At 46.5% G+C, this 24,779-nt stretch overlaps 1 protein-coding gene across 1 annotated transcript in view; it reads right to left on the reverse strand.

Moving 5' to 3' along the window:
- Positions 1–673: 673 nt before the first annotated feature.
- TMEM121 (transmembrane protein 121) overlaps positions 674–24,779 on the reverse strand; it is a 179,621-nt gene continuing 155,515 nt past the window's right edge. Inside the window, 3 exon segments of the mRNA XM_030573869.1 lie at positions 674–2,374; positions 2,376–2,621; positions 2,623–4,026. Of these exon segments, the coding sequence (XP_030429729.1) occupies positions 2,276–2,374; positions 2,376–2,621; positions 2,623–3,216 (939 nt within the window). The 5' untranslated portion in view covers positions 3,217–4,026 and the 3' untranslated portion in view covers positions 674–2,275.

The following is a 24,779-nucleotide window of genomic DNA, read 5'->3' on the forward strand; positions in this document are numbered from 1 at the left end:
CCTTTGGGGGTCAGGAACAGAGGATGACACATACCCCTCATGGTAATAGTGTGTTACAGTAGCACTATAGCCAGTAAGGATCAGTTATTGCCTGATGGCAAATTAGATTCCATGGGCACCTGATTGGGGTAAATAAGAATCTATGTCATGCCAGCAGTGCCCTGCCATTGCCTTGGTGCCCTGCATTGTGTATGTTCCCCTGAGAAAAACAGAATGGGAGACTAGTTCACAGGGTTTTGACGTAGGGCTTCCTGGGTCCGGGAGGACAGCAGACTCAGCAGCAATGTGCTCTGGGGTGGGGAGGAAAGCGAGTGGCATGACCGTGCTATTTTGGGGGTTGGCAGTACCAACATGGGTGTATTATGGTGGGTAGGGGCAGCAGGAGAGAAATCAGAACATTTGGCCTGTGGGACGTTCTGAAATTTGTTTTCATCAAGTATTGGGATGTAAAGTTGAAATTTTCACAGAATGGAATTCTGGAAAAAAAAATCTCTTTTTCTGAAACATTGAAATAACCTTACTGAAATGTTTAATTTAATATATTTAAATACCATATAATATTAGAATTAATACTTTATAATGTAATGTAAAAATCAAACTGAAACAAGAAAATCAGAATGGAACAAAATGAGAATTGCAAAATGAAATGAGAAAGCACAATACTCCAGTTTGATTGCCAATCATTTTGAATTTTTTCTATAGAAAACGTCATCAAAATCAACACATTCCCATGAAACATTTTGCAATCGATGAAATATCATTTTCTGATGGAAAACTGTTCCATCAATTTTTTTTCAGCTAGCTCTAGGCAGCAGAACGAGCAAGCTATGGCACCTGAGAGAGGCTGTGAGATGCATCATGATCATGCTCTCTGGGGAGAAGAGAGCACAGCCATGTGCTATGGAATCAGGATGGAGTAGCAAGAGAAGATGCTGTGGAGCCTGGAATGCTGGTAGCAGGAACTGCTGTGGGTTCAGGAGATCCCAAATGAGATGGGACACCAGCAGTGTTGCAATACTACAAGCCCTTCACATGCCGCCAAACACAGACACAAAACTACAGAACCGTTCGTTCTCATTGGGTTTTTATTTTTATTATTCAGCTGCCCCACAGCTGCTTGTATGAGCCATTTGCCACGCCCAATGGGGAGAAGATCTGTACATGGTGCTGGTTCCCAGCCCTCCTATGGTCATGCGGCTCAAGCAGCACTTCTTTCCGTTTTATGGAAATATTTTATTTTTAAAAATATAGTAGCTGTGGAAAGCAGCCCTCTTTATAAACACTGATGCTAGAGTGAAATGCATAATCATCATCATCATCATTATTATTAGCACTTCTCAGCATCTGCTTCTACTCATGTTGGCCCTGGTTGGATTCACCGGGGCAGCTGCACTGTACCATCTGTTGTAGTCAGGAGTGTTCGCACTGCCAGAGCGAGCGAGTGAGCAAGAGAGAGATCCTTCTAAAAATAGAAATATTGTGCTGAGTCATTTGAAGTGAACAAGATACATAAAACACCAGCATTAGATTAACATTAGCTTGTCAAATACTGCTCCCCGCTGAGTAGGCTTAGTGCACTAGCAGAGATAGATATCCCTGCGTCCCAGCCAGCAGCCTGAGCCAAGTAGCAAGAGAATGAAAGGAGAAACATAGCTGTTTATTGTATTGGGTGCTACTTTTTGTGTTGTTCCTGCTGGGACAAATAGCAAAGGGAGCTGTTTCAGTGGATTACAAACCAAAAGAAACCAGACCCAACAATGGGGATTCCCAGAAAAGATCAAAAAAGAGACAGTTATAAATAGGGAACAGTAAACACAACCGTTTGAAATAAGACACAACTATAATCACAGGATTAACTGGTGCAAATGCCCCTCCCGCCCATTCCCATTCCATACAAAGGACTCTGGTAGCAATATCTTCATTCCTGACTTGGAGCAAAGGTGAGAGTCTTAAGGACAAAGAGAAATTTCAGCATCAGGGAACTTGGTTGGGCAGGGGAGGAGTGAGTGGAAGGAAAACAGAGGGCGTAGCTGGTTCTGGTCCTTTGCAAGTTCATTTGGTTATTCTGGAGAATTCCTAGGGCTATACCTGAGATGAAGAGGTCTAGGAAACACTCCATAGTTTGATTAAAACATGGTAAGTGTTTTGTGCCTGGGAGAGCTCTCCTTGTTGGGACTCGTCCATCACGCATGCCCCATACAATGGGAGAGCAGCTTCTCACCTCCCTACACTCCCCAATGCAATGCAACCAATGCTGATGTCTAGAGGTGATCCGTCATGTATCCAGAATTTCCCTGGTGGGTGACTGCTCATGAGAAATTCCCTGTGTACTGTGGATAGTCTGATTGTGAGAGATTGAGTTCTGCTGGAGCTCCCAGGGCAATAGCATTCTGGGGGAATTCTTTCACCTGTTTCTTATACTCTAAGAAAGTGCATGCTTTGGTGGCTATGGCAATGATGTTCTTGCCAATAAAGATAGTGGAGACCCTGCTGTCCTGGAACAAGACCATGTTAATGGCCCGGATGAATATGGTGACAATGTTGATGGTGACCAGGCTCAGCACAGGATAGAGCATCATTTTCTGTGGAGCAATGTGCTCCCCTTGCATGCTAATCTCACTGGAGAGAGACACAAGGCAGGATCAAGAGCAGTATATAACAATAGAAGAACATGAGCCCTTCTGCCCAGATGGGAAGCCCAGTCTTGTGTGGCTCCCATAGATTGGCCTGAATATCTAATATATCCAGCAGGTCCAGGGCCACCCAGAAGAGGCGTCCCCGCAGATCCTCCTTCTTCCTGAAGGTTCGTATGTACTCCATGCTGTCCAAGGCAACCAGCACCAGGTAGAGCCCTGGCACACAGATGGACAGGAGTAAGGTCAAGGCCTTCCTGGCCACTGTCTCCAGATTCTTCTTGTCTGCTTTGTAATTCTGAAATATAAAATACAGTTTAATCTCCAGCACAAAGATGTAGAGAAACCATAGGATCATGGCGTAGCCCCGCTTGGCTGTTTTCACCTCAGCGCCTACCCATACCGCCACATAGCGCAGCACAATGAGGAAGCAGATGTCTCCCACCAGGACAATGATGCAGACACCAATCTTCCGTGGCCCTTGGTTCTGCTCCACCAGATAGGCATCCATAAAGGCCATGCTGGTCATGATGACAATGGTGGTCAGACACACGTGGCGCTTGTCAGGCAGCGGCAGCACCATGGTGAGGTGAGTTGCCCTCCCTCTCTCTCTCTCTTGCGCCTCCTTGTTTCACTTCAAGGGAAGAGGCCCATGGGCTGAGTGAAGAGGCTCATCAGTTATAGACAAAGCACCAAGGCCACCAGGAACAACCCCCCATAAAAAGTCCCTGAAAGGACAAAGCAATAGACAATCCCGGCTCTCAAGGGTCTCACATCAGGGTGCTGCAGCAAAGCAATGCATCTGGAATTCCAAGTGCATTGCTTAATAACAGCTGATCCCAAAGGCTTAAATCCAGTAGCTCTGCTCTTTAGGCAGAAAAGCTGGTTCCTCACTGAGCCTTCAGATAGATCCTCCACGGCATCACCTAACACTCTCCAGTGCTGTTCCCAAGGGCTCCGCAGGGTTAAACACATGGAGTCCTCATTAAGAAATCCTCTGCCCCTTTGCTGGGTTTTCCATTGTTGTCAGTAAGAGGGGAGAGAATGATCCTGCATGGCCTGTGAGCAGCAAGTCAATGTCTCTAATGCGCTTCCTGGCACCAAGCCAGAAATTCTCCTCCAGTTCCTTGGAAATCAGATTAATAATCAGGCAAGAGAGTCAGATCTGTACTTCCAGGAGCCAGTCAGGGGTGAAGCAGCTCAGGAAATGGTGCTTTCCTCCTGGTGAAGGGCTCAAGAGTCAGAGATTAGGGGCTTCTTACTACCTCAGCCGAGATTCCCCTTTCCCCGTCCTCCGAAAGAAATCTCATTTGTATTATCCATAGTGAACCTTGTTCATTCTTCCTGGCACTGGGTTTAAATCCTTCACCTCTGGCCCACCATTCACTGCAATCTGTAAGAGACCAAGGAGAACACTGGTTAAGGGCTTGCCAGTCACAGATACCCGGGGGAGGATGCATTTGTGGAAGTCCCTCAGCTCCAGAGGTGATGTATAGGCTGTGAGCTGGACTCCCTGCTTGTAACTGAGACTCCCGCACGCTCAGGCTGCCTTAAACCTATGTTCACCAATGCTACTGGAGTATGGGGGAGGCTAATGTCCGTCTTCCCTTCAAACACAACTTAAATAAGTACTAATATTAGAATGCCGGCCTGTGACTCTGGAAGTGCAGAATATCTTTCTATTCAGGGAAATGCACAGCAGGGTGGTGCAGTTACAAGGATTTGCATAGGAAATATGCATCTAATGGCAAAGGTATAGAAGCCTCTTCCTAAGAGCCCCAGCCCTCAGGTGCAAGAGAATTCCTGCTGGTTTCTATCAGACAGCAACACAGTGTGATGACTGGCCTATCAATTTACTCTCATTCTGAGCCCAGCTGTGAGAAGGGAGGAGCGGAAGGTCCTAAGGTGTCACAATAACCTAGAAATGCTGATGGGTAAAGGTGCAAAGGGGAGACAGAGTGACCAAGTCCAAATGAAAAGCCCATAACTTAAAGACTGTGTTAAACTCATGTCTGGTAAATAAGAACAAGGTGAGACTGAAAGTCAATGAGCTAGTATTGGCATGTCTGATATTAGGCCCAAGTGGTAAACAAAATAATGAGGGGATGGGTTGTTCTATCCACCACTGCCTTCAGGGTTTCTTACAGAAAGAGACTTTGGGAGAAAAGCTGGCTACTGGAGTGACCTTCACTATCATGGCTACCAACCTCACCATCTCCTGGGCCTGATCCTTCTTTGTGCTAATCCTGAGAGGTGTCCTGACCCGACCAGGTCAGAGAGAGGGATCCCGATGACATCACTACCTACACCAGCTGTGGCTGAATCCCGCCATGTGGGACTTTGCCAGCTTTGTGTGTTCTTTTCCTTCCCCACTTTATTTCTTTTCTTTCCTAATCCTCTGCTTGTCCCTTCTGTCTTAATAAGAATTTGACTTAGCTGGCCAAGACCATCCATTTTACGGCACTGCTATGAGCCTGTGGCCAGACAGGGGTAGCTAAACCAGTGCCCTAAACAGCCTGATGCTGGTATGAGTTTGCCAGGTCTCGGCACAGCTGGTCAGACCATGTGCTGGGTCTGTGTTTTTCCAGCAGTGAGGTTGCATGTCAGAGTCAATCCCAGAGACAGAAGCTGCATTTTCTGCCTTTGCTGTTCTTTTCTCTCCCCTCATGTTTGTCTTGTTTTGTCTTCTTAGGAAATGAGATCCAATTTAACAACAGCAACAATGACTGCTCCAGTCCCTCTCAACTAACGTCTTCTCTTCCCCCCCAAATGGACAGTTCTTACATCTAAAGGATTGTCAAACAGGGCCTTTTTCACTTTAAAGACTCTCTCCAGCTGTGGGGAAAGAGAATAAGGGATGTTGTTAAAAAGAAAGCCTCACTTAATACTTTGCATTTCAAACACATTAATTGTTTTCCTTCATTTCTATATCTTTACTAAAAGGTTTAGAAGGCTGTTTAATGGGGTATTTGCCATGGCACTTGTCATGGTATAATTCCCCACTCTGAACCTTAGCGTCCAAAAGATGGGGTACCAGCATGAATTCCTCTAAGCTTGATTACCAGCTTAGAACCTGTAGCGCTGCCACCAACCAGGAATTCCAGTGCCTGATATACTCTGGTCCCCCCAAGACCTTGCCCGGGGACCCCCAAGACCCAGACCCTCTGGATCTTACCACAAGGAAAGTAAATCCTTTCCCTCACCGTTGCCTCTCCCAGGCTTCCCCTCCCTGGGTTACCCTGGAAGATCACTGTGATTCAAACTCCTCGGAAAATGCACCTTCCCCCCTCCTTCTCTCTCCCCCTCCCAGACTCTCCCTGGGAGAGACAGCAATCCTAACACAAAGAGAAATTAGCCTTTCTCTCCCCCTTCCCTCCTTTCTCCCCACCAATTCCCTGGAGGATCCAGACCCAGCGCCCTGGGGTCTCACCAGAATAAAAAAACAATCAGGTTCTCAAACAAGAAAAACGTTTAATTAAAGAGAGAAAAAACAGTGAAAATTATCTTTGTAAATTTAAGATGGAACATGTTACAGGGTCTTTCAGCTATAGACACTGGGAATACTCTCCCAGCCTAAGTATACAAGTACAAATTAAAATCCTTTCAGCAAAATACAAATTTGAACTCCTTCCAGCCAAATACACATTGGCAAATAAAGAAAACAAACTTAAGCCTACCTCGCCTTATCTACCTAGTACTCACTATTCTGAACTTATAAAAGCCTGTATCGGAGAGATTGGAGAGAAACCTGGTTGCACGTCTGGTCCCTCTGAGCCCCCAGAGTGAACAACAACCAGAATCTAACAGCACACACAAAAACTTCCCTTCCTCAAGATTTGAAAGTATCCTGTCCCCTGATTGGTCCTCTGGTCAGGTGACAGCCAGGCTCACTGATCTTGTTAACCCTTTACAGGCAAAAGAGATTTGAAGTACTTCTGTTCTATTAACTCTTACTTATCTGTTTATGACAGCACTGAGCAGGTCTTTGTGTACCAAATCCTGTTTAACACTGTTTAATGCTGGGAAGGGTCTGGATTATGCCAATACTGTATATTCCATCCCAATTATCACACCACCACCTTTCAAACAGTGCATACAAATAAGCATGGGTGACAAGTGCTGTCCCAGAGGCTCTGTGTGCTTTGATGCAGAGGGGCTTCAGCTCAGGAGCTGTACCAGTGTGGAAAGCTAGGAGGCTCCCTCACTCCTTAGACAGGCAACAGTACACAAGGCCATGGTTCTGCCAGTGGCACAGTTGGGCATCAGCATTCAGGGTAGTAGGGGCTGGGTGATGGCTACAGGGCAGATCACTGCCGCATATATGATGACCCCCAGCTTGGTCAACCCACTGGGGATTGAACCAGGGACCACTAGAGATAAGAATATGAGTGGCTACAGCTAAAGAGTCAGGCAGCTGTGGATGGGGCTGTTACAATCTCATGTTCCCTGTGGATCAGGTACAGTGGAGAACCTGTAGCACACACTCACCAGCGGGTTACAGAGTCCTGGCCAAACTCAAAGCAAACAGGAAGTTTAGCTTTTATGTCATTTTTGTCCCTACAGTCCTAGTGCTGGATGTTACAACCTGACCCAGTCTCCTTCTGTACAGGCAACAGTCTCCTTCAAGTGGACCTAATTGTTGGGTTCCATGAGCTTCCAAGCCATTTGGGTCTGGGTAGAATCCAGTCACTGTGTCTAGCTCTGTGATCCTATGGCACACTCCTGGGCTCATGCCCTTCCTTGGGACATGGGGCACAGCTGCTCTAGACCCCAAAATCAGTGTCAGAGACCTCCCAACCACCCCCTCTCCCCAGTCACTTACACACTGCCCACCTAGGCATTCTGGCCTTCTAGTTTAACTGCTTTGCATACAAGGTGCCAGGAAGGCAAGCCCCCCAGGCTTGGCAAAGGGATTTCTTAGCCACAGAGAAATTTAAAGCTCTCAAGACTTACAGCTCTTTGAACTAATGTCCTGTGTCCAGGGACGGCTCCAGGCACCAGCATCCCAAGCAGGTGCTTGGGGCGGCAATCTACAAGAGGCGGCAGTCCCTGTGTTTTTACCCCCAAGCAGTGCACCGAATTGATGGTGGGGGCAGTCTGTGTGCCGTTAGGGCAACACATGCGTTTCCGTGGTGACGGCAATTGGGTGGCAGCTTCTATGTTTAGCTGTCCGTGGCAGTACAGCTTTTGTCTTCCAGCTGAAGACAGAAGCTGCCGCCAAATTGCTGCTGCCGCGGAAATGCACATGCTGCCCTAACAGCACACGGACTGCCCCCACCGTCTGTGGTGGCAATTCGGCACCCTGCTTGGGGGCAAAAACAGTAGAGCCGGCCCTGGTGGCCAGCAGTGGAGGCTGCAGAGCCTAGCAAAATACCCGTGCCATAGCCAGTTGCAAGCGTCCAGCCCAGTGGGGTCTGGGGCCAGGTTCAGAGCCGGCTCCTCCTGAGCCGTCCCCAGTGGGCCGAGCAGGGCCTATGGAGATAGGAGTGCGGACACTCCACATGCACCAGGGCTGGGCTGCAGCTCAGTTGGGAGAGTGCCAGGGTCCTGTGTAGCTCAGGCAGCGCCTGTGGGCGGCCAGCTGGAGCCGGCCTACAGCAGCCTCACAGAGTAACAGGTCAGCCTGGCCAGGGTGTGGCTGGAGGGAGAGGCATCCCCTTGGGAGGCCTGGGCCTGACGGGGCGAGGGAAGGGGCGGGGGACATGTGTTACCCCTATGTAGCTCCCCCCGGGTGCCAGGTATCACTCCCTGCCCTATTCCAGGCTGGCCCTTCCTGAAGCCGGAACGTTCCTCCCAAGGCTGGCCACACCGGTCGGATGAGTTGCAACAGCACCGAGCGGGTGGGGTGGGGGGTTTCCAAGAGTTTGTCGCAGGGAGCTCGAGCTCAGTCCTGACTGGTCAATGGCGTGCGCTGGGATCCGCGTGTTGCCCCGCTAAGTGCCCCAGCTGGCCTGAGAGAGCGGGGGCGCATGGGTGGCAGGAGCAGGTCAGGGCTGAGGGGAAAGTAAAGTCGCGTGCATGTCACCCTAACGGCACACGGACTGCCTCCACCATCCATGGCGGCAATTCGGCGTGCTGCTTGGGGCAGCAAAAAAAGTACAGTCGGCCCTGCCTGTAAAATCTGATTTTGCCCTTCCTTTGTGTCAGAGGTTCCTCAGTGTTTCCAGCTGGGCAGAGTCCTTCCAATGAGCCCTGCTTACCTATGGCAATGCACAGAGCAGAATTCCCCTCTTAAATAGGGGGCCTGTTTCCTGGCCCACCACTCATGCTTGCCCACTGTTGATGGGCTGGGACAGTAACTAAGAGCCAATCAAAATCATTGACCCAGCCTGCAGACTTAATGGCTCATTGTGTTAGCCTTCCGTGAGCTGTTTGACGCCATTTCTGGTCAGGGCAGCAGTGTGGAATGCTGTACAACGGGATCTCTTTGGGCATGCCCAGGTTTATGCAGTCACATAATGCAACAGCGAGTTCATCATTTGGTACCAGTGTATCTCACTGGCAGGCACTGAAAACCCAGGATGAAAACATCTCCAAAAGACTAACACCACTCATCCACCTGAAGTGAAACCCATGGTGGGTCTATCTCCTCTGACAACTGGGACTTCTGGGGTTCATGCTGATGCCCTGATCTCCAGTTGTGTAGTCCCCTCAGGTAGTGGTAACTCAAAACGAGCTCTGGCACCGCCCTGCTATGCTACTGGACTCCAAGAGATTAAGGAAAAGAATTGACCTTGCCCAGTGCTTTTGGGGAAAGACTATTCAGGATCTTCTCGGGGAAACCTGGGCCGATTTCAGCCTGGCAGCAGGCTGGGTTCTCTGCAGCTTGTGGGAGGATTGCTAATGAAATGGGAAGTAATATGCTGAGTGGGAATTCACTTCTACAGAGAGGGAGGGAGGGCTGAATTCAGAGGTGATGAGTGAGGTGCTGCCAATCAGCTTCCTTGAGGCTCAGCTAGACCTCCTTTGACCTCTTCTTAGACACTATACCAATGTGTCACCTGCCTGCCAAGAGCACCAGGTAGTCCCAATATACACTTCACAGAGAGTGCCAGGTACAGCTCAGGCAGTTGCTGGTGGTGTGGTCTCCTCTACTCACCTCTGATTGGCCAGAACCCAGTAGCTGGAGCACATGAATGCCTTGGCCAAGCCTCAAGATGCTTCACAGATATGATACTCAATTAAGCTTCAGAACACCTCTGTGTGATATACTGGAATGCAGCCACCTCTGTAGTGAAGCACAGCCACTGTTTGACAGCTCACAGCAACACTGCTCACCAGTTTAAGAACTGGAATTGGAGACAAATACCATATCCACCTGAATCTGCAGGGGGTACTTAATTACCCATGCTAGAATGAGGGTGGGTCCTGACAGCATCCCATCTTCAACCTCCTTTTTCCCCAAGCTAGACTTGTTCTTATGTAGGGTTATCTTCTTTTGCTCTCAGAATAATAAATAAGGATCTTTGTAAACAGAGCAAAACAGGATCCTTATTGATCACAAGGATTTATGTCTGAGAAGATATGTCCCATCCATATCTCAGTGCCCCATCTTGAGTCATTGGTTCAGTATCTCCTGGGAAGGGAGAGTTCTACCTACCAACTCAGCCTCAGTCATTCAGCAACTAGTTGGAGGTCACCCATTCACCACAGCTCTACTTAGTTTAGAAGAACAGTTCTGAGCACAGCACATGTGGATCAGATTATCCACCATCTCTGGCAAACAATAGCAGCAGAAAGTTGTAAAGGAAAAAGCTTGAGGGCCAGCTGTGTGCACCCTGTGAAATGTGCCATGCAGCAGATTGCAGAATAAAACCTGCCCTGATCCTTCCTCCTCTTCTTTTTGTTTTTGTTCTTTTTTGCAGAGGACTTGTGTTGTAGGTGAAGCATGAGACCAAGCTATCAGACAATGTGTCTAACAGAACAGCTATCCATCTCTTGGGAAAAACTCTTGTTTCTAGAGCAGTCTTTTAACCTGTCCCTAATGCATGCTGCTGTGAACCAGATGTTTCTGAAACTCCCCTAGAGGACCCACGCTCACTGCAAGTCAGAACACACGAATGTTGAGGACAATGCTGCAGATGCTCTGCCGAGGAACTGTTTTTGATCAAATTTCTTGCATTTAGCCTCTGCTTGAGCTAACAGTTTCATCATGTCATTCCAGCTGGGTGGCAGGGGTGTGATAACCGCTAAACACACTTGACTGATGGTCTCAGTTGAGCTGGGTTTGGGGGCTATAGAGAGGCCTGAGCCGTGCCCACAAATACACGTGTAACTCAGCATTTGACTTGGACAATTCATTGAGTGTCTAAGTGAATCTTCATTTGGACAGGAGTCACCCAGGCTCAGTTTACAATATCATGGCACTCTGGGCACACCCATACATGGGCTCTGCACTGCAGCACTGCCCACCCGGCCCACCTGCTACCCATACAGTCCTGCACACCCTATACTACAGCCCCACACAGCCTCTGAAAGGCTTCTCCCCTGTTTGGGGTGGTAGTGGCAGGAGCCATCTGTTGGGGGGCCTGGAGCTGTTCTTCTCTGGATACCCGGGCCTTCCTTCTCCTGAAACCGTAACTCCCTCTGTTCAGGCTGGATGGCACTGCCAAAGCTGGCTGACTGTCTCCAGCTTGCAAGTTAAAGCTCTGATTCCTTATCACTTCCATGATGAATTTCACCATGGGTTTACAGGGAACAATATGAAACAATTAAGCAGGCAGTGTCATGTGCAGGTGACAGATCCAGCAGAACAGCGCCAACTTTCTTGCCCATATCAAAGGCATCTTCAATGTCTTGTGTTAGGCAAATAACGTGATCTTGGATACAGCATCCTCGTCTGCAGCCAGCTTAAACAAAGGGCAGTTGTGGTTCAATAACCTCATGGCTACATATCAGAATCAGGCTCTCCATAAGCTTGTATATGGCACAAAGGAGAGCGATGGGTCAGTAGCTCTGGGGATCTTCCACCAGTTTTCCTGATTTTGGAATGGCTACAGACTTTGACCTGCACCAGATTTGTGGGATGCAGTTGACCTGGAAAAACTGGTTATGACACTGGAGCAGGCAACTTTTGGCTTTGGGGCCTAGGCGAAGAGGATTACAGTGGCTGAGAAGCTGGATATGAGTCAGCAGGGTGCCCTTGTTGCCAAGAAGGCTAGCGGCATATTGGGCTGCATTAGCAGCATTGCCAGCAGATCGAGGGAAGTGATTATTCCGCTCTGTTCAGCACTGGTGAGGCCACATTTGGAGTATTGCATCTAGTTTTGGGCTCCCCACTAGAGAAAGGATGTAGACAAATTGGAGAGAGTCCAGCAAAGCGCAACGAAAATGATTAGGGAGCTGGGGCACTTGACTTACGAGGAGAGGCTGAGGGAACAGGGCTTGTTTAGTCTGCAGAAGAGAAGAGTGAGGGGGGATTTGATAGCAGCCTTCAATTAACTGAAAGGGGTTCCAAAGAGGATGGAGCTGAGCTGTTCTCAGTGGTGGCAGATGACAGAACAAGGAGCAATGGTCTCAAGTGCAATGCAGGAGGTCTAAGTTGGCTATTAGGAAAACCTATTTCACTAGGAGGGTGGTGAAGCACTGGAATGGGTTACCTCGGGAGATGGTGGAATCTCCATCCTTAGAGGTTTTTAAGGCCCGGCTTGACAAAGCCCTGGATGGGATGATTTAGTTGGTGTCGTTCCTGCTTTGAGCAGGGGGTTGGAATAGAGGACCTTCTGAGGTCTCTTCCAACCCTAATCTTCTATGATTCTATGAAGGAGCTCCATGTGGCTGTAATCCAGGTCTGACATCTTTCCTCTTTTAATAAACTTTATGGGCTGGTCCAGCTCTTTGGCTGAAAAAGGTGCCATCAGGACTGATTGATGGAGAGCCTGCAACCTTTCTGTAACCTCAGCAACCTTTGCTGCACAGCTGCAAGACTTACCCAAGTTCTGTGTACCGCCGTTATCCACTAGCTGGGATGTGATAGCATTTATGATGACTGGAAACTTCTTTTTGCCAAGGCTTGAATCGCCATAAAGTCTTTTGATGGTTTGCTAGCCTTTCTGCCTAGAGTGAGTAAAGTCCATCTTTGTAACTCTCTCTCATCATTGATTGTGTCTGGGCTTGATCCAGTAGTTGAATGGTTTCCTTGCTCTCATTACCAGCAGATTTGAATTCCTAGTAGAGCTTAATTGCCTCTGATGACTACCCAGGGATATACTCTCGGCGATAGTCTCTAAGGAATCTATTTCTTAGCCATTACCTGAACTAATTTACAGAAAGTTTGGAAGGAGTTGTAATAGAAAGAAAGTCTGTGCTTCATTAACAATAAACCTGGCTGGGTGCCTTCGCTACTAATCAGGTCTTGTGGTCTTTGTGGGCAGTTCGATCGAGGTGCGCTGTGTCGGCTCTCTGGCTGAGGCAGCACACAGAAAGGATACAGACACAGCTGACGACTGTCAACAGAAGTCATTTATATTGGCTGGCCCTCGTGCTGGTATTTGCGTCAGTGAAATACTGCGCAGCAGTCTGGGGAAGAAGTTGGCATACGCATCACATGATTCAGAGCTGAACACGACCACCTGTACCATTAGCGGTTGCCTGAGCTGCACATTAACATCTAATTTCTGTGCTGGCTCAGATAGCACCCCCAGAATGTCAAGACAAGATGCCGTCACCCTTACAACTGCATGGAGGGCTGTGCCAGATGAAAACAAGCTGCTGCACATAAGGCTGACACAGTTCCAATAGGTGCAAATAAGCACCACACACTTCTCACAAGAGCTGCCTGCCTCTGGAAGAAAACAGCTACACTGGCAGTTCCTGCTAATTGCCATGACTGGCTTTGCAACCTCCGTTTATAGTGGACATTCGTGCACTCATGTCCAATGCTGCTGGTCCAATGCCACAGATGCTGGCTAGTGAACCTACTATAGACTTCGCTAGTAGAACTGATTCTTCTAGCTAAGGCAATAAAGGCTTATAGTCATCCAGAAGTCCCAGGTTCCATACCCCTTGTTAACAACCTATCCAGAGGTGTGGTGTTACAGTAGTAGCCACCCACTTTATTTTCTCCCTCTCCCCCTCAAACAACAGGAAGGCTCCACCCTCTCCACCTCTGCAGCAGCAGGAGGTATGGTCATCAGTGGTAGTGAGTAGGGGGCCAGGTGTCTGCCACCTTGGTACTATTGGTTGCTTCCCCTGCTGTAGGATGTCTGCATTCTCAAACAGGCCTTAGTGCCTTGGTTACAGAAGGGGCAGTTCCTCCTTTCTGATTGCTCTTCCCAGACTTAGGCAGATATCACTGCATGGGTTACACATGGGGCTGTTCTTGCTCTTAAAGCAATTGTATCAGACTCTCTGAAGACTCAGGCAGACACCACTGCATCAGTTACACTTGGGTCATGTTCTTAACCTTTTCCTCACAACCACAAGGGCTGGAAACACATTTGTTTTAAAGAAAATCAAGCTGAGATTCTGATGTCATCACATGGATGGGAGTTAGGGTCCTAGGCACCTGCGTATTGTGCCTGTGTCAAATTCCAGCCCTGAGGAAATCAAACACCACCATTTTGATAGAGCTGAATAGACGGATACTGACTCTAAGCTTTGAGGGCACCATGTACCATGTATGAATTGACCTGTTTGCCAAATGAACCATTTTATCAACCATTCTTTCCTGACAAGTCCTTATAGAATAACGTGTCGGAACATATTATAGCCTCTGGATTATTGGTAAATTGTTGGATGATAATTTGATTTCTGTATAAAGTCACTCTGACTGGTGACTTAAGGTTTATAAATAGCATACATGCCTGAACAAATTATTGAGGTTTCAGATCTGTCAGAGAACGAGAAGTGGGGGGGGATCGGGGGTGGCAGGGGGCAGATACCAGGCCTAGGGAGTTTTAAGACACTGATAATATTTTCCTGTCCTCCTTTACACAGGACAGTGCATTAAACTTGGCTATGTGTATGGAGCCGAGAGTTAATAAAATCGGGTTTTTTTCTTGCTTTAGGGAATGAGAAAGAGAGAAGCTAGATTTACTGGCTGTCTAGTGGACTTGACACAGACTTTTCTCTGTTCCCATTAACTTCAGGTAATTGCACGTGCATATGTCAGGGTTCCCTCCGCACTCTGAACTCTGGGGTACAGGTGTGGAAACCCGCATGAAAGACCCCCTAAGCTCATTTTCCTCCAGCTTAGGTTAAAAACTTTCCCAAGGCACAAATTCTGTTCCTTGTCCTTGGATGGTATTGTTGCAATCACCAAGTGATTTAAACAAACATTCAGGGAGGGGCCACTTGGAGCCCTATCCCCCCCCACCAAATATCCCCCTCAAGCCCCTTCACACCCTTTCCTGGGGAGACTTGAGAATAATATACCAGCCAAATAGGTTAACAAGGTGTGTACAGACCAGACCCTTTGGTTTTTAGGACACTAAAAACCAATCAGGTTCTTAAAAGTAAAAGAAGCACCTCTGTAAAATCAGGGTAATAAAAAGACTTAAAACACAGAGGATTCCCCTGTAGGCTTAACTTTAACATTGCAAAACAGGAATAAACCTCCCTCTTAGCATAAGGAAAATTCACAAGCTAAAACAAAAGATAATCTAACAAATTTCCTTGCTATTACTTACAATTTCTGTAATTTTAGATGTATCATTTCAGTAGGGGCTGGATTACCTGCTTGGTCTTTCTCTTTGTCTCCAGAGGGAACACACAGAGAGCACAAACAAAGCCTCCCCCCCGAGATTTGAAAGTATCTTCTTTCCCCATTGGTCCTTCTGGTCAGGTGCCAACTAGGTTATTTGAGCTTCTTAACCTCTTACAGGTAAAGGAGGGATTTTATGCTACCCTTATCTGTATGTTTATGACAGCATATATGTAGTTATGCACCCAAGGAGCCAAAATAGTATATAGAATGGGAAACTGGGTATCAGACAGCAAATGACGTTGTCAAGGTAAATAAGTATGTCACTGGCCAAGACAGAACCTGAATTCTGGTCTTTTGAGTCCATGGACAATGCCTTTACCACAAACCATTCCTCCTGAATCATGTATTTATGGATGGTTTCCCTGCATAGACCTCAGAGAAGTCACTTCCCCAGCATCACACAGCAAACAAGGGATAGAGGAGATGAAACCCAATTCTTCTGGGTCTCAGTTTATTTCCTTAGCTTTCTTTGCTGATGCTGCCTCTTCTTCATTCACTACACACTATCACTGCACTGAAATGCCATCTTGTGTGACTACTGGCCAGGCAATATGTATGTCTCCCAGACAGCAATTCCACCTGCAAAGGTGGCAGACTTGTTCCCAGGGGCAGCGTGTCTAGACTAAACAAAACTTGGCTCTGTGATATTAGTGCTGTGTGTTCTACCCCCGGCTTGGCAAGTGTGATCTAGGCAACTTCTGTTACGTTGTCTAGTGAATGGGGGACACAGACTTTGGTCAGAGGAAAGAATGTCCACAAGTGGTAATGGCAGAACTGGTTGAAAATGAGAATTTCTGTGCTGCAGGAAAGACTGATGTTTCAAAATTTGTTTAATCTTGATATGGGACAAAAAGTCAAAATATCAACTTTTTTAACAGAACAGAAAGTTCAGAAAAATTTCAGTTTGCCATTGTGAAAACATATTTTGAGGTGGTTCAGCATTAGGTTGTGCCTCCATGAGCTGCCCCAAGGGTTCATGGAACTTGTAGTTTGGGTTTCCCCATTCTCCTCTATGCGCCAGGCTCCCTGGCTGGATTACATCTTTCATGATGTAGCATGTTTATGCAACTGCCATGATGTATAACTGTGCTTCAAGTAGAGAGACTGCAATGTATTGTGGGAGATGATGTCCAGCCAGAGACCCCAGCCCACAGAAGAGAATTGGTCTATGAGATATCTGAATAACCCCTCTGAGGCAGCTCTGGTGCACACAGATGAATGGTGAAACACCCTGAAATGAAACATTTTGATTCAGTTGGACACACTGAAATATTTTGATTTAGGATGACCTGGCCCAAAACAAATCCTTTCGTTTTGATTTTCCTGACAAAATGTCAACAAAATTGAAATTTTCCCACAGAAAATTTAAATCTTGCAGTGACTGCATTTTCCATCAAATAATCATTTCCATGTAAAATGGCCAATCAACAATTAGAAGGGGAGACATCAACACATGGCCTCCAGATACTCAGCTGACTGTGTTCCTATTAGGCTGGAGGGTATTTGTTCCAGAGGATCTCTTACATGCCTCATAGGGGCACATGTCACACTGCAAACACTTCACAGGTTGTCTGAAAATGAATGAAAGGGTCCAGGAGTAACAGCAAATGGAACTCCCCATTGTGACTGGTAAAAGTTTTCAAGCACTGTTCAGAATAACTCACATGCCATGTGAGCTGCAGGCAGCACTTAGCATTGCTCTCATCAGCATGAGCATCCTCCTCACACTCCTTGTCTGTTCCTTGCTGCCATCAGCACCGTGATTAGTTCTCTCTTGAGGTTTCAGATAAAAATATATAGCCATTTCTGTAACTGCTTTTTAAACTCCTGCCAGGGTTTACTGGGGATTTACAGCCGTGGATGGATAATTCCAGATACATTAGGTCTCTCAGGAGGAAATGGTGGTTTCTGCCTTGAAGTATTTCTTCTTTCAAAAGACACTGATTATTTTAAAGGCTGTGCATGTGTCGTAGAGAAGCTCACAGCACCGTTTTATTGAGAAATAATTCTGCTTGTACATCCTCAGCTTTGCATTTCCCTTCGTCCATTCTGTTTTGCCAGATGCTATTCAGCCACAGCTGCCTCAGTCTGGGGAATGAACAGCTAGGGGAACAGCGGAGATTTTGAAGAAGCACAAAGTCTCCAGGGAACATTTCATGTTTTAAGGAAAATCGCCCTTGGGTGCAGAAGCAATCAGAAATACCCAAATTATAATTCACTGCAAAACTGTTTCCCATTGGAAGGGTTCTCCCAGGAGGAGTCAGCAGTGATGGAGAAAGTATAAGTCCTAAACACAGCACCTGTTTACAGCAGCGGGACACCCTTCATTTCTTGTGTGGTTCCCCGAGCACCTTTGTGGGCACACATGTGCCAAAAGTGGTGGGAGCTCTGGGGCCGGTTAGAAATACATGCAGTGCTGAGCCTAAGGTGATAATTGGGTGCATTTGCTATACTGTGACATACATACTAAAAGCCAAAGAGACAGTCTAGCAATCAAGTAAGGCACAAGTTTGCAGACCCTGGAGGGATACTTTAGGTCATTGCTACACTGGCACTTTACAGCGCTGCAACTTTCGCGCTCAGGGGTGTGAAAAAACACCCCCCTGAGCGCTGCAAGATACAGCGCTGTAAAGCCTCAGTGCTGCAGCACTGGGAGCACGGCTCCCAGCGCTGCAAGCTACACTCGTAAGAGATGTGGTTTACGTGCAGCGCTGGGAAAGCTCTCTCCCAGCGCTGGTGCTCTGACTACACTCACACTTCAAAGCGTAGCTGGGGGCTGGAGGAAATGATGGATGGGGAAGCATTATAGTCATTGAATATGTGTAGCTCGGCTGAGCTACAGCTAAGGAGGCAACAATGCTAAGTAAGCACAGCCTTTCCCTGAGTGTGTGGGCTGCATGCCAGCACACCCAGGCTACCCTATGCACAGGTGCCAGATGGAGCAGGACCACAGACCGATGGCACCCCGGGGTCACTTCCCTGTGCTCCAGGATTGGGTACTGGCTACAGCCAATAACAGGTCTAAAAGGCAGAGCCCTGCTGATACACTGTGAAGACAGGAATTGTCCGTCCTGCCTAATAAATATCCCTAATAGAGCTGCTTGGAAACCTTTGACTGAACCATTTTCCACTGGAGAATGTGGTTCTGTCGGAATGGAAATGTTTCGTGAAATTGTGTCAATTTCCCTAAAATCTTGTTTTGGAGAAAAAATGGAAAAAAGTTCCCATTCTGACATTTTGGGAAGGAAACATCTTGATTTTTTATGTTGAAATGACTTTGCCCTATAGACTATTTTTATTTTGTGTAATATAATATAATGTGATATAATTTACAAATTCAAAACTGAAATGGAACATTTTGATGTCATCAGAACAAACTGCTTTGAGCAACTCAAAACATTTTTTTCAGAATTTTCTTCCACAGAGGATTTAGAAATTTTTGGGTTTCATTCTCATTCATAATGAAGCCAAATCTCTAAAACTCGAAATTCTTCACAAAACAGAAAGTCCATACTCTGCACAGATCTCATCCATAGTATCCAGCCTTTGCCTCCAGCTTGTCCCACAAGCCTAGCAAGACGTAAGCAGGAATACACCACCCTATCTAGATTGGTGCTTTTGGATTTCAGACTCAACCTTGTTTGAGCATCTCACTCAAGAACAGAAATTCAAAATGCATCACAATCTCATTATTTCCAGTTACTCCCTTCCTTCCACATCAACCCAGACTGGGCAGGGTACCAGAGCCAACATCATGGGTTGGAAACGAAACACTGACTCAAAAAAGAAGACAGACCTAAAAGACAAATTGCTGCTCTCTATGCAGGTGTGAACAGCAATGCAAGGAAAATCCCCACACATAAAAGAGTATGATTCCTTGACAAAATGTGAGTCACCACTGCTAGTCCCATGGAGAGAATTCCAACACACAGTAATCCGAACACTTGGATGGGCACTTTTATATAGAAACCTACACAAACAATATGCCCAAGAAGTCACCAATACAATTAACCAGCCCCAGTCCTCTGCTGAAGATCATGTGAGCAAGAAATCTAAGATAGTATGAGATTCAGGAATCAGAAACGTCAGTCACACCTATACAAAGTCATACAGAAAGTCTCCCAACTTAATTTAGATTAAAATCCAGCCCATTGGAAGATACTTATTTAGGATATTAACAATATCAGCAAGGGATTTCATCATTGCTAGAGCTGAGTGAACTATTTACAGCACACAATAACTTTGGGTTGTGATCTATTCAGGAACAGGTCATGATGATTTTAAGAATTTGTTTGTTTGTTTCAATTGTTCACTGTATGGTTGGAGGAAGACCTTTTAACCATGTGATTGGTGAACTAAATAACATGGTTTGGACTCAGTTCCTTCTTTTGTTCACTTTCAGCATTACAAACAGGAAGTAGCTCCCTTCCTTTTTGCAAAATAATCTACGAACATTCATGATGTTATCTGACACTTGAAATATTTGGTGTTTTTCTTAAAGCCTCAGCTTCTGGAGTCATGTTACTGTATGAGAATATTAGCTTTCATTTTTTTAAAGTAAGTTTCTAGCTGTCATAGCATTCCTTCTCAGATCTGAACCTTAAGAGTTCAGAAAATGAGATACTAGCACCTGAATCCTCTAAGCTTAATTACCAGCTTAGATCTGATAGCGCTGCCACCACCCAAAAATATAGTGTTTTGGGGCACTCTGACCTCCCCAGCCTTCCTGGGGACCCCAAGAACCCAGATCCCTTGGGTTCTTAAAACAAGGAGAAATAAACCATTCCCCCACCTTTCCCTCTCCCAGAATTTCCCTCTCTGGGCTATCCTGAGAGATACTGATCCAACCTCTTAACTCACCATACAGAGAAGCATCTCCCTTCCCTTCCACAAAGAGGCAAAAAGATTCAAGAAAAACAAAGAGAGATTCTATCTCTCACCCTCCCGTCTCCCCCCCACCCATCCTGGTGAGTTATCCCAATCCCCTGGAATAACGCAAGGGAAACAAGGGAAAAAAAATCAGTCAGGTTCTCTAAAAAGAAACCTTTTAATAACAGAAAGGAAAAAGTAAAGAATTATCTCTGTAACTTCAAGATGTAAATATAGGGTCCTATAGCTTACAGACATCAGAAAGAGACTTTCCCCCCAGTACCAATACAAATCAAAATATTCCCAGCAACTACACATATAAAAGTTAACCAGCAAATCCACAATTGCAAATAGAGTAAAACAATCAAAAACCCTAAACCGCCTGTTTTTACTTACTATTAGAAAAGAAACTTAGAGAGCCTGTAGTAATGTCTGGTCTCTCTCAGACCCTCCGAGAGAAGAACACACAAGGGACAAAGAACACACACAAAAGCTTCCCTCAGCCCAAATTTAAAAGTATCTTGCCTTCTGATTGGTCTTCTTGTCAGGTGTCCCATTCCCTGCTTGTAACCCTTTACAGGTACAAGAGACATTAACCCTTAACAATCTGTTTATGACACTAGCCTTCATGGTTGCAGAGAAAAGCTTGAAAATGTGACCTGAGTTGGACCCTAAAGGTTCAACCACCCAAAGGAAAATAAAGAGAACCTAAAATGTACAGGCAGTCCTTGACTTTACAACATTTGACTTACAATGAATGGCATTTATGACATTTCTGAATTGACACCCTGATTCGACTTACAACATTTGGTTTTGACTTTATGATGCTCGATCCTGCAATGGAGTTGTTATAACCTTAGTCCCAGATCTGGACCTTAGCGTCCAAAATATGGGGGTTAATGTCATAAACAGATAGCTAAGGGTTAATGTCTCTTTCACCTGAAACACCTGACCAGAGAACCAATCAGGAAACCGGATTTTTTCAACTTTGGGTGGAGGGAAGTTTGTGTAAGAGTCTTTGTTTCTGCCTGCCTGCTTCCTCTGAGCTTTGGAGAAGTAGTTCTATTTTCTAATCTTCTGTTTCTAAGTGTAAGGACAAAGAGATCAGATAGTAAGTTCTATGGTTTCTTTTCTTTGGTATTTGCATGAATATAAGTGCTGGAATGCTTTGATTTGTATTCTTTTTGAATAAGGCTGTTTATTCAATATTCTTTTAAGCAATTGACCCTGTGTTGTATCATCTTAATACAGAGAGAACATTTGTATTTTTTCTTTCTTTTTATATAAAGTTTTCTTTTAAGACCTGTTGGAGTTTTTCTTTACTTCAGGGAAATTAAGTCTGTACTCACCAGGGAATTGGTGGGAGGAAGAAATCAAGGGGAGAGCTGTGTGTTGGATTGCTAGCCTGATTTGGCATTTCCTCTGGGTGAAGAGGAAAGTGCTTTTGTTCCAGGATTGGGAACGGAGAGGGGGAATCACTCTGCGTAGGTTCACAGAGCTTGTGTCTGGGTATCTCTCCAGGAGCATCTGGAGGGGGGAAGGGAAAAAGGATTATTTCCCTTTGTTGTGAGACTCAAGGGATTTGGGTCTTGGGTCCCCAGGGAAGGTTTTTCAGTGGGACCAGAGTGCCCCAAAACACTCTAATTTTTTGGGTGGTGGCAGCAGTACCAGGTCCAAGCTGGTAACTAAGCTTGGAGGTTTTCATGCTAACCCCCATATTTTGGACGCTAAGGTCCAGAATCTGGGAATAAGGTTATAACATGGTGTAGCAGCGGCGGGATATAGACAGAATCCAGAAGCCAGTAGGAATATTATATTTTTCTTTTCTCTGCTAAGGGCTTTTTAGCAGAGAGAAACAGTTTGGTTTTAAAAGGGAACCAGAGAAAATTTTTTTTTTCTGCTCTCTAGCAGTTTGTGGTTTGCATATTAAGCGAGAAGACTGTTAAGGGTCTTTTGTCATGCAATAGCCCTCCCATTAGGAGGCAAGTACCAGCACTTATATGCATGCAGATAAAGTGGTTTTTCTGGTTTCCCTTAATTGAACATTAGCTAGAGAGAGAAAAGGAAAAAAAGCACTGTTGCTAGGCAGACTTCAGGAGGCAACAGAGAGCCTGCAGTTCAGAAGATAAACATCGGAGGGCACCCCAACACAAGAAAACAGGAACCATGACTTCTAAGGCAAGGATTGACGCCGAAGAACAAATCAAAGACGCTGAACACAGGCGACAGATGGAGATGAAAGAAAAGGAAGAAAGCCTCAAACTGGCAGCCTTCCAAAGAGAACAGGCAGCCCAAGAGGCAGCACACAAAAGAAAACTAGAAGAAGAAGAGGTGGCCTACCGAAGGAAACAAGCAGAAGATGAGGCAGCCCACCGCCGAGAAATGGAAAAACAACAAAAAGAAATGGAAAAACAACAAAAAAAAATGGAAAAACAACAAAAAGAGAATGAAGAGAAGGAAAAACAGAGAAAACATGAACTGGAGATGGCAAAAGCTGGGCTGCATGTGCCAGCCAACCCTAACAACCCGGCGCCAATTATTGCTCCCCAGCACAGGAAATTTCCCACCTACAAGGCAGGTGATGACACCGAGGCCTTCTTGGAAAATTTTGAAAGAGCCTGTCTTGGGTACAGCATCCCCGAAGACCAGTACATGGTAGAATTAAGGCCACACCTCAGTGGACCTTTAGCAGAGGTGGCAGCTGAAATGCCCAAGCCGCAAATGAATGACTATAAACTTTTTCAAACCAAGGCCAGATACAGGATGGGGATAACCCCAGATCATGCCCGTCGGCGCTTCAGAACCCAAAAATGGAAACCAGAGGTGTCATTTCCCAAACACGCCTACTACATTGCAAAAAACTATGAGGCCTGGTTAACAGGAAACAACATTCAAACCTTGGAAGAAGTGAACCTCCTCATACAAATGGAGCAGTTCTTGGATGGTGTTCCTGAAGACATCACACGGTACATACAAGATAGAAATCCCAAAACTATCGCTGAGGCGGGGGAGATTGGAGCCAAATGGATGGAACTGGCAGAAAGCAAAAAAGCTACTGTCAAGGGGAACGATTACCCCAGGGGGCACACAGACCATAAACCCTACAACCGAGGACAGCCAAAGACCCTCCATACCACCCAAGTAAAGCCACAGATACCCTACTCTTCAACCTCACCAGTCTCCAGTAACTCACCTCGGCCCAGTGACCCATCAGATGGAAGATGCTTTAAGTGTAATGAACTGGGACATATCAAGGCCAACTGTCCCAAGAACACCATGCGAGTGCAATTCATTACACCACCATCACCCCAAAGATCCCCAGGCCCAGATGCCTCTCAAATACCCTTGGAGCGAAGGGAAAATTTGAGAGTGGGCGGAAAGAAGGTTACTGCGTGGAGAGACACGGGGGCACAAGTGTCAGCTATCCACCAATCCTTCGTTGACCCCAAATTCATCAACCCAAAGGCCAAAGTTACCATTTACCCCTTCATGTCACAAGCTGTAGACTTGCCTACAGCTGAACTGCCTGTCCAGTACAAAGGCTGGTCAGGAATGTGGACTTTTGCAGTCTATGACAATTATCCTATCCCCATGCTACTGGGGGAAGACTTGGCCAACCAAGTGAAGCGGGCCAAGAGAGTGGGAATGGTTACCCGTAGCCAAACCAGGCAAGCTTCCAGACCCATTCCTGTTCCTGAGCCATCCACAGAAGCCCCGTCTGTGTTACCAGAGACCCAGACAGAGGCAGTGGACCCGGATTCCATGCCTACCACTGAAACAGCCACAGCATCTCCAGTCCCAGGCCCGGAACTGGAACAGCAACCAGCACCAGCAAGTGCAACCACATCTTCAAACTCAACGCCAGAGGGCGCCAGCAAGCCAGAACTGGCAGAAGCAAAAGACAGCCATACCCAAAAGGCTCAGCCAGAGCCTGAAATACCCTCAGGTGCACCAGCGGAGAGCGGTTCACCAGCAACGGAAACAACCCCATCACCTACATCGCTTCCAGAGGGACCAAGCCCAAGTCCACAGTCTGAGGAAAAACTGGTGACCCCAGCCTCAAGGGAACAGTTCCAGGCTGAGCAGGAAGCAGATGACAACCTTCAGAAAGCGTGGGCGGCGGCACGGAGCACCCCACCGCCTCTCAGCTCTTCAAATCGATCCCGGTTTGTTATAGACCAAGGACTTTTATACAAGGAAATTCTTTCTGGTGGACACCGGGAAGAATGGCAGCCGCAAAAACAGTTGGTGGTTCCAACTAAGTACCGGGAGAAGCTCTTAAGCTTAGCCCATGATCATCCCAGTGGCCATGCTGGGGTGAACAGAACCAAGGACCGGTTGGGGAAGTCCTTCCACTGGGAGGGGATGGGCAAGGATGTTGCCAAGTATGTCCGGTCTTGTGAGGTATGCCAAAGAGTAGGTAAGCCTCAAGACCAGGTCAAGGCCCCTCTCCAGCCACTCCCCATAATTGAGGTCCCATTTCAGCGAGTAGCTGTGGATATTCTGGGCCCTTTCCCAAAAAAGACGCCCAGAGGAAAGCAGTATGTACTGACTTTAGTGGACTTTGCTAC

Source organism: Gopherus evgoodei, chromosome 8, assembly GCF_007399415.2.
Source record: "Gopherus evgoodei ecotype Sinaloan lineage chromosome 8, rGopEvg1_v1.p, whole genome shotgun sequence".
Taxonomy (NCBI): domain Eukaryota; kingdom Metazoa; phylum Chordata; order Testudines; family Testudinidae; genus Gopherus; species Gopherus evgoodei.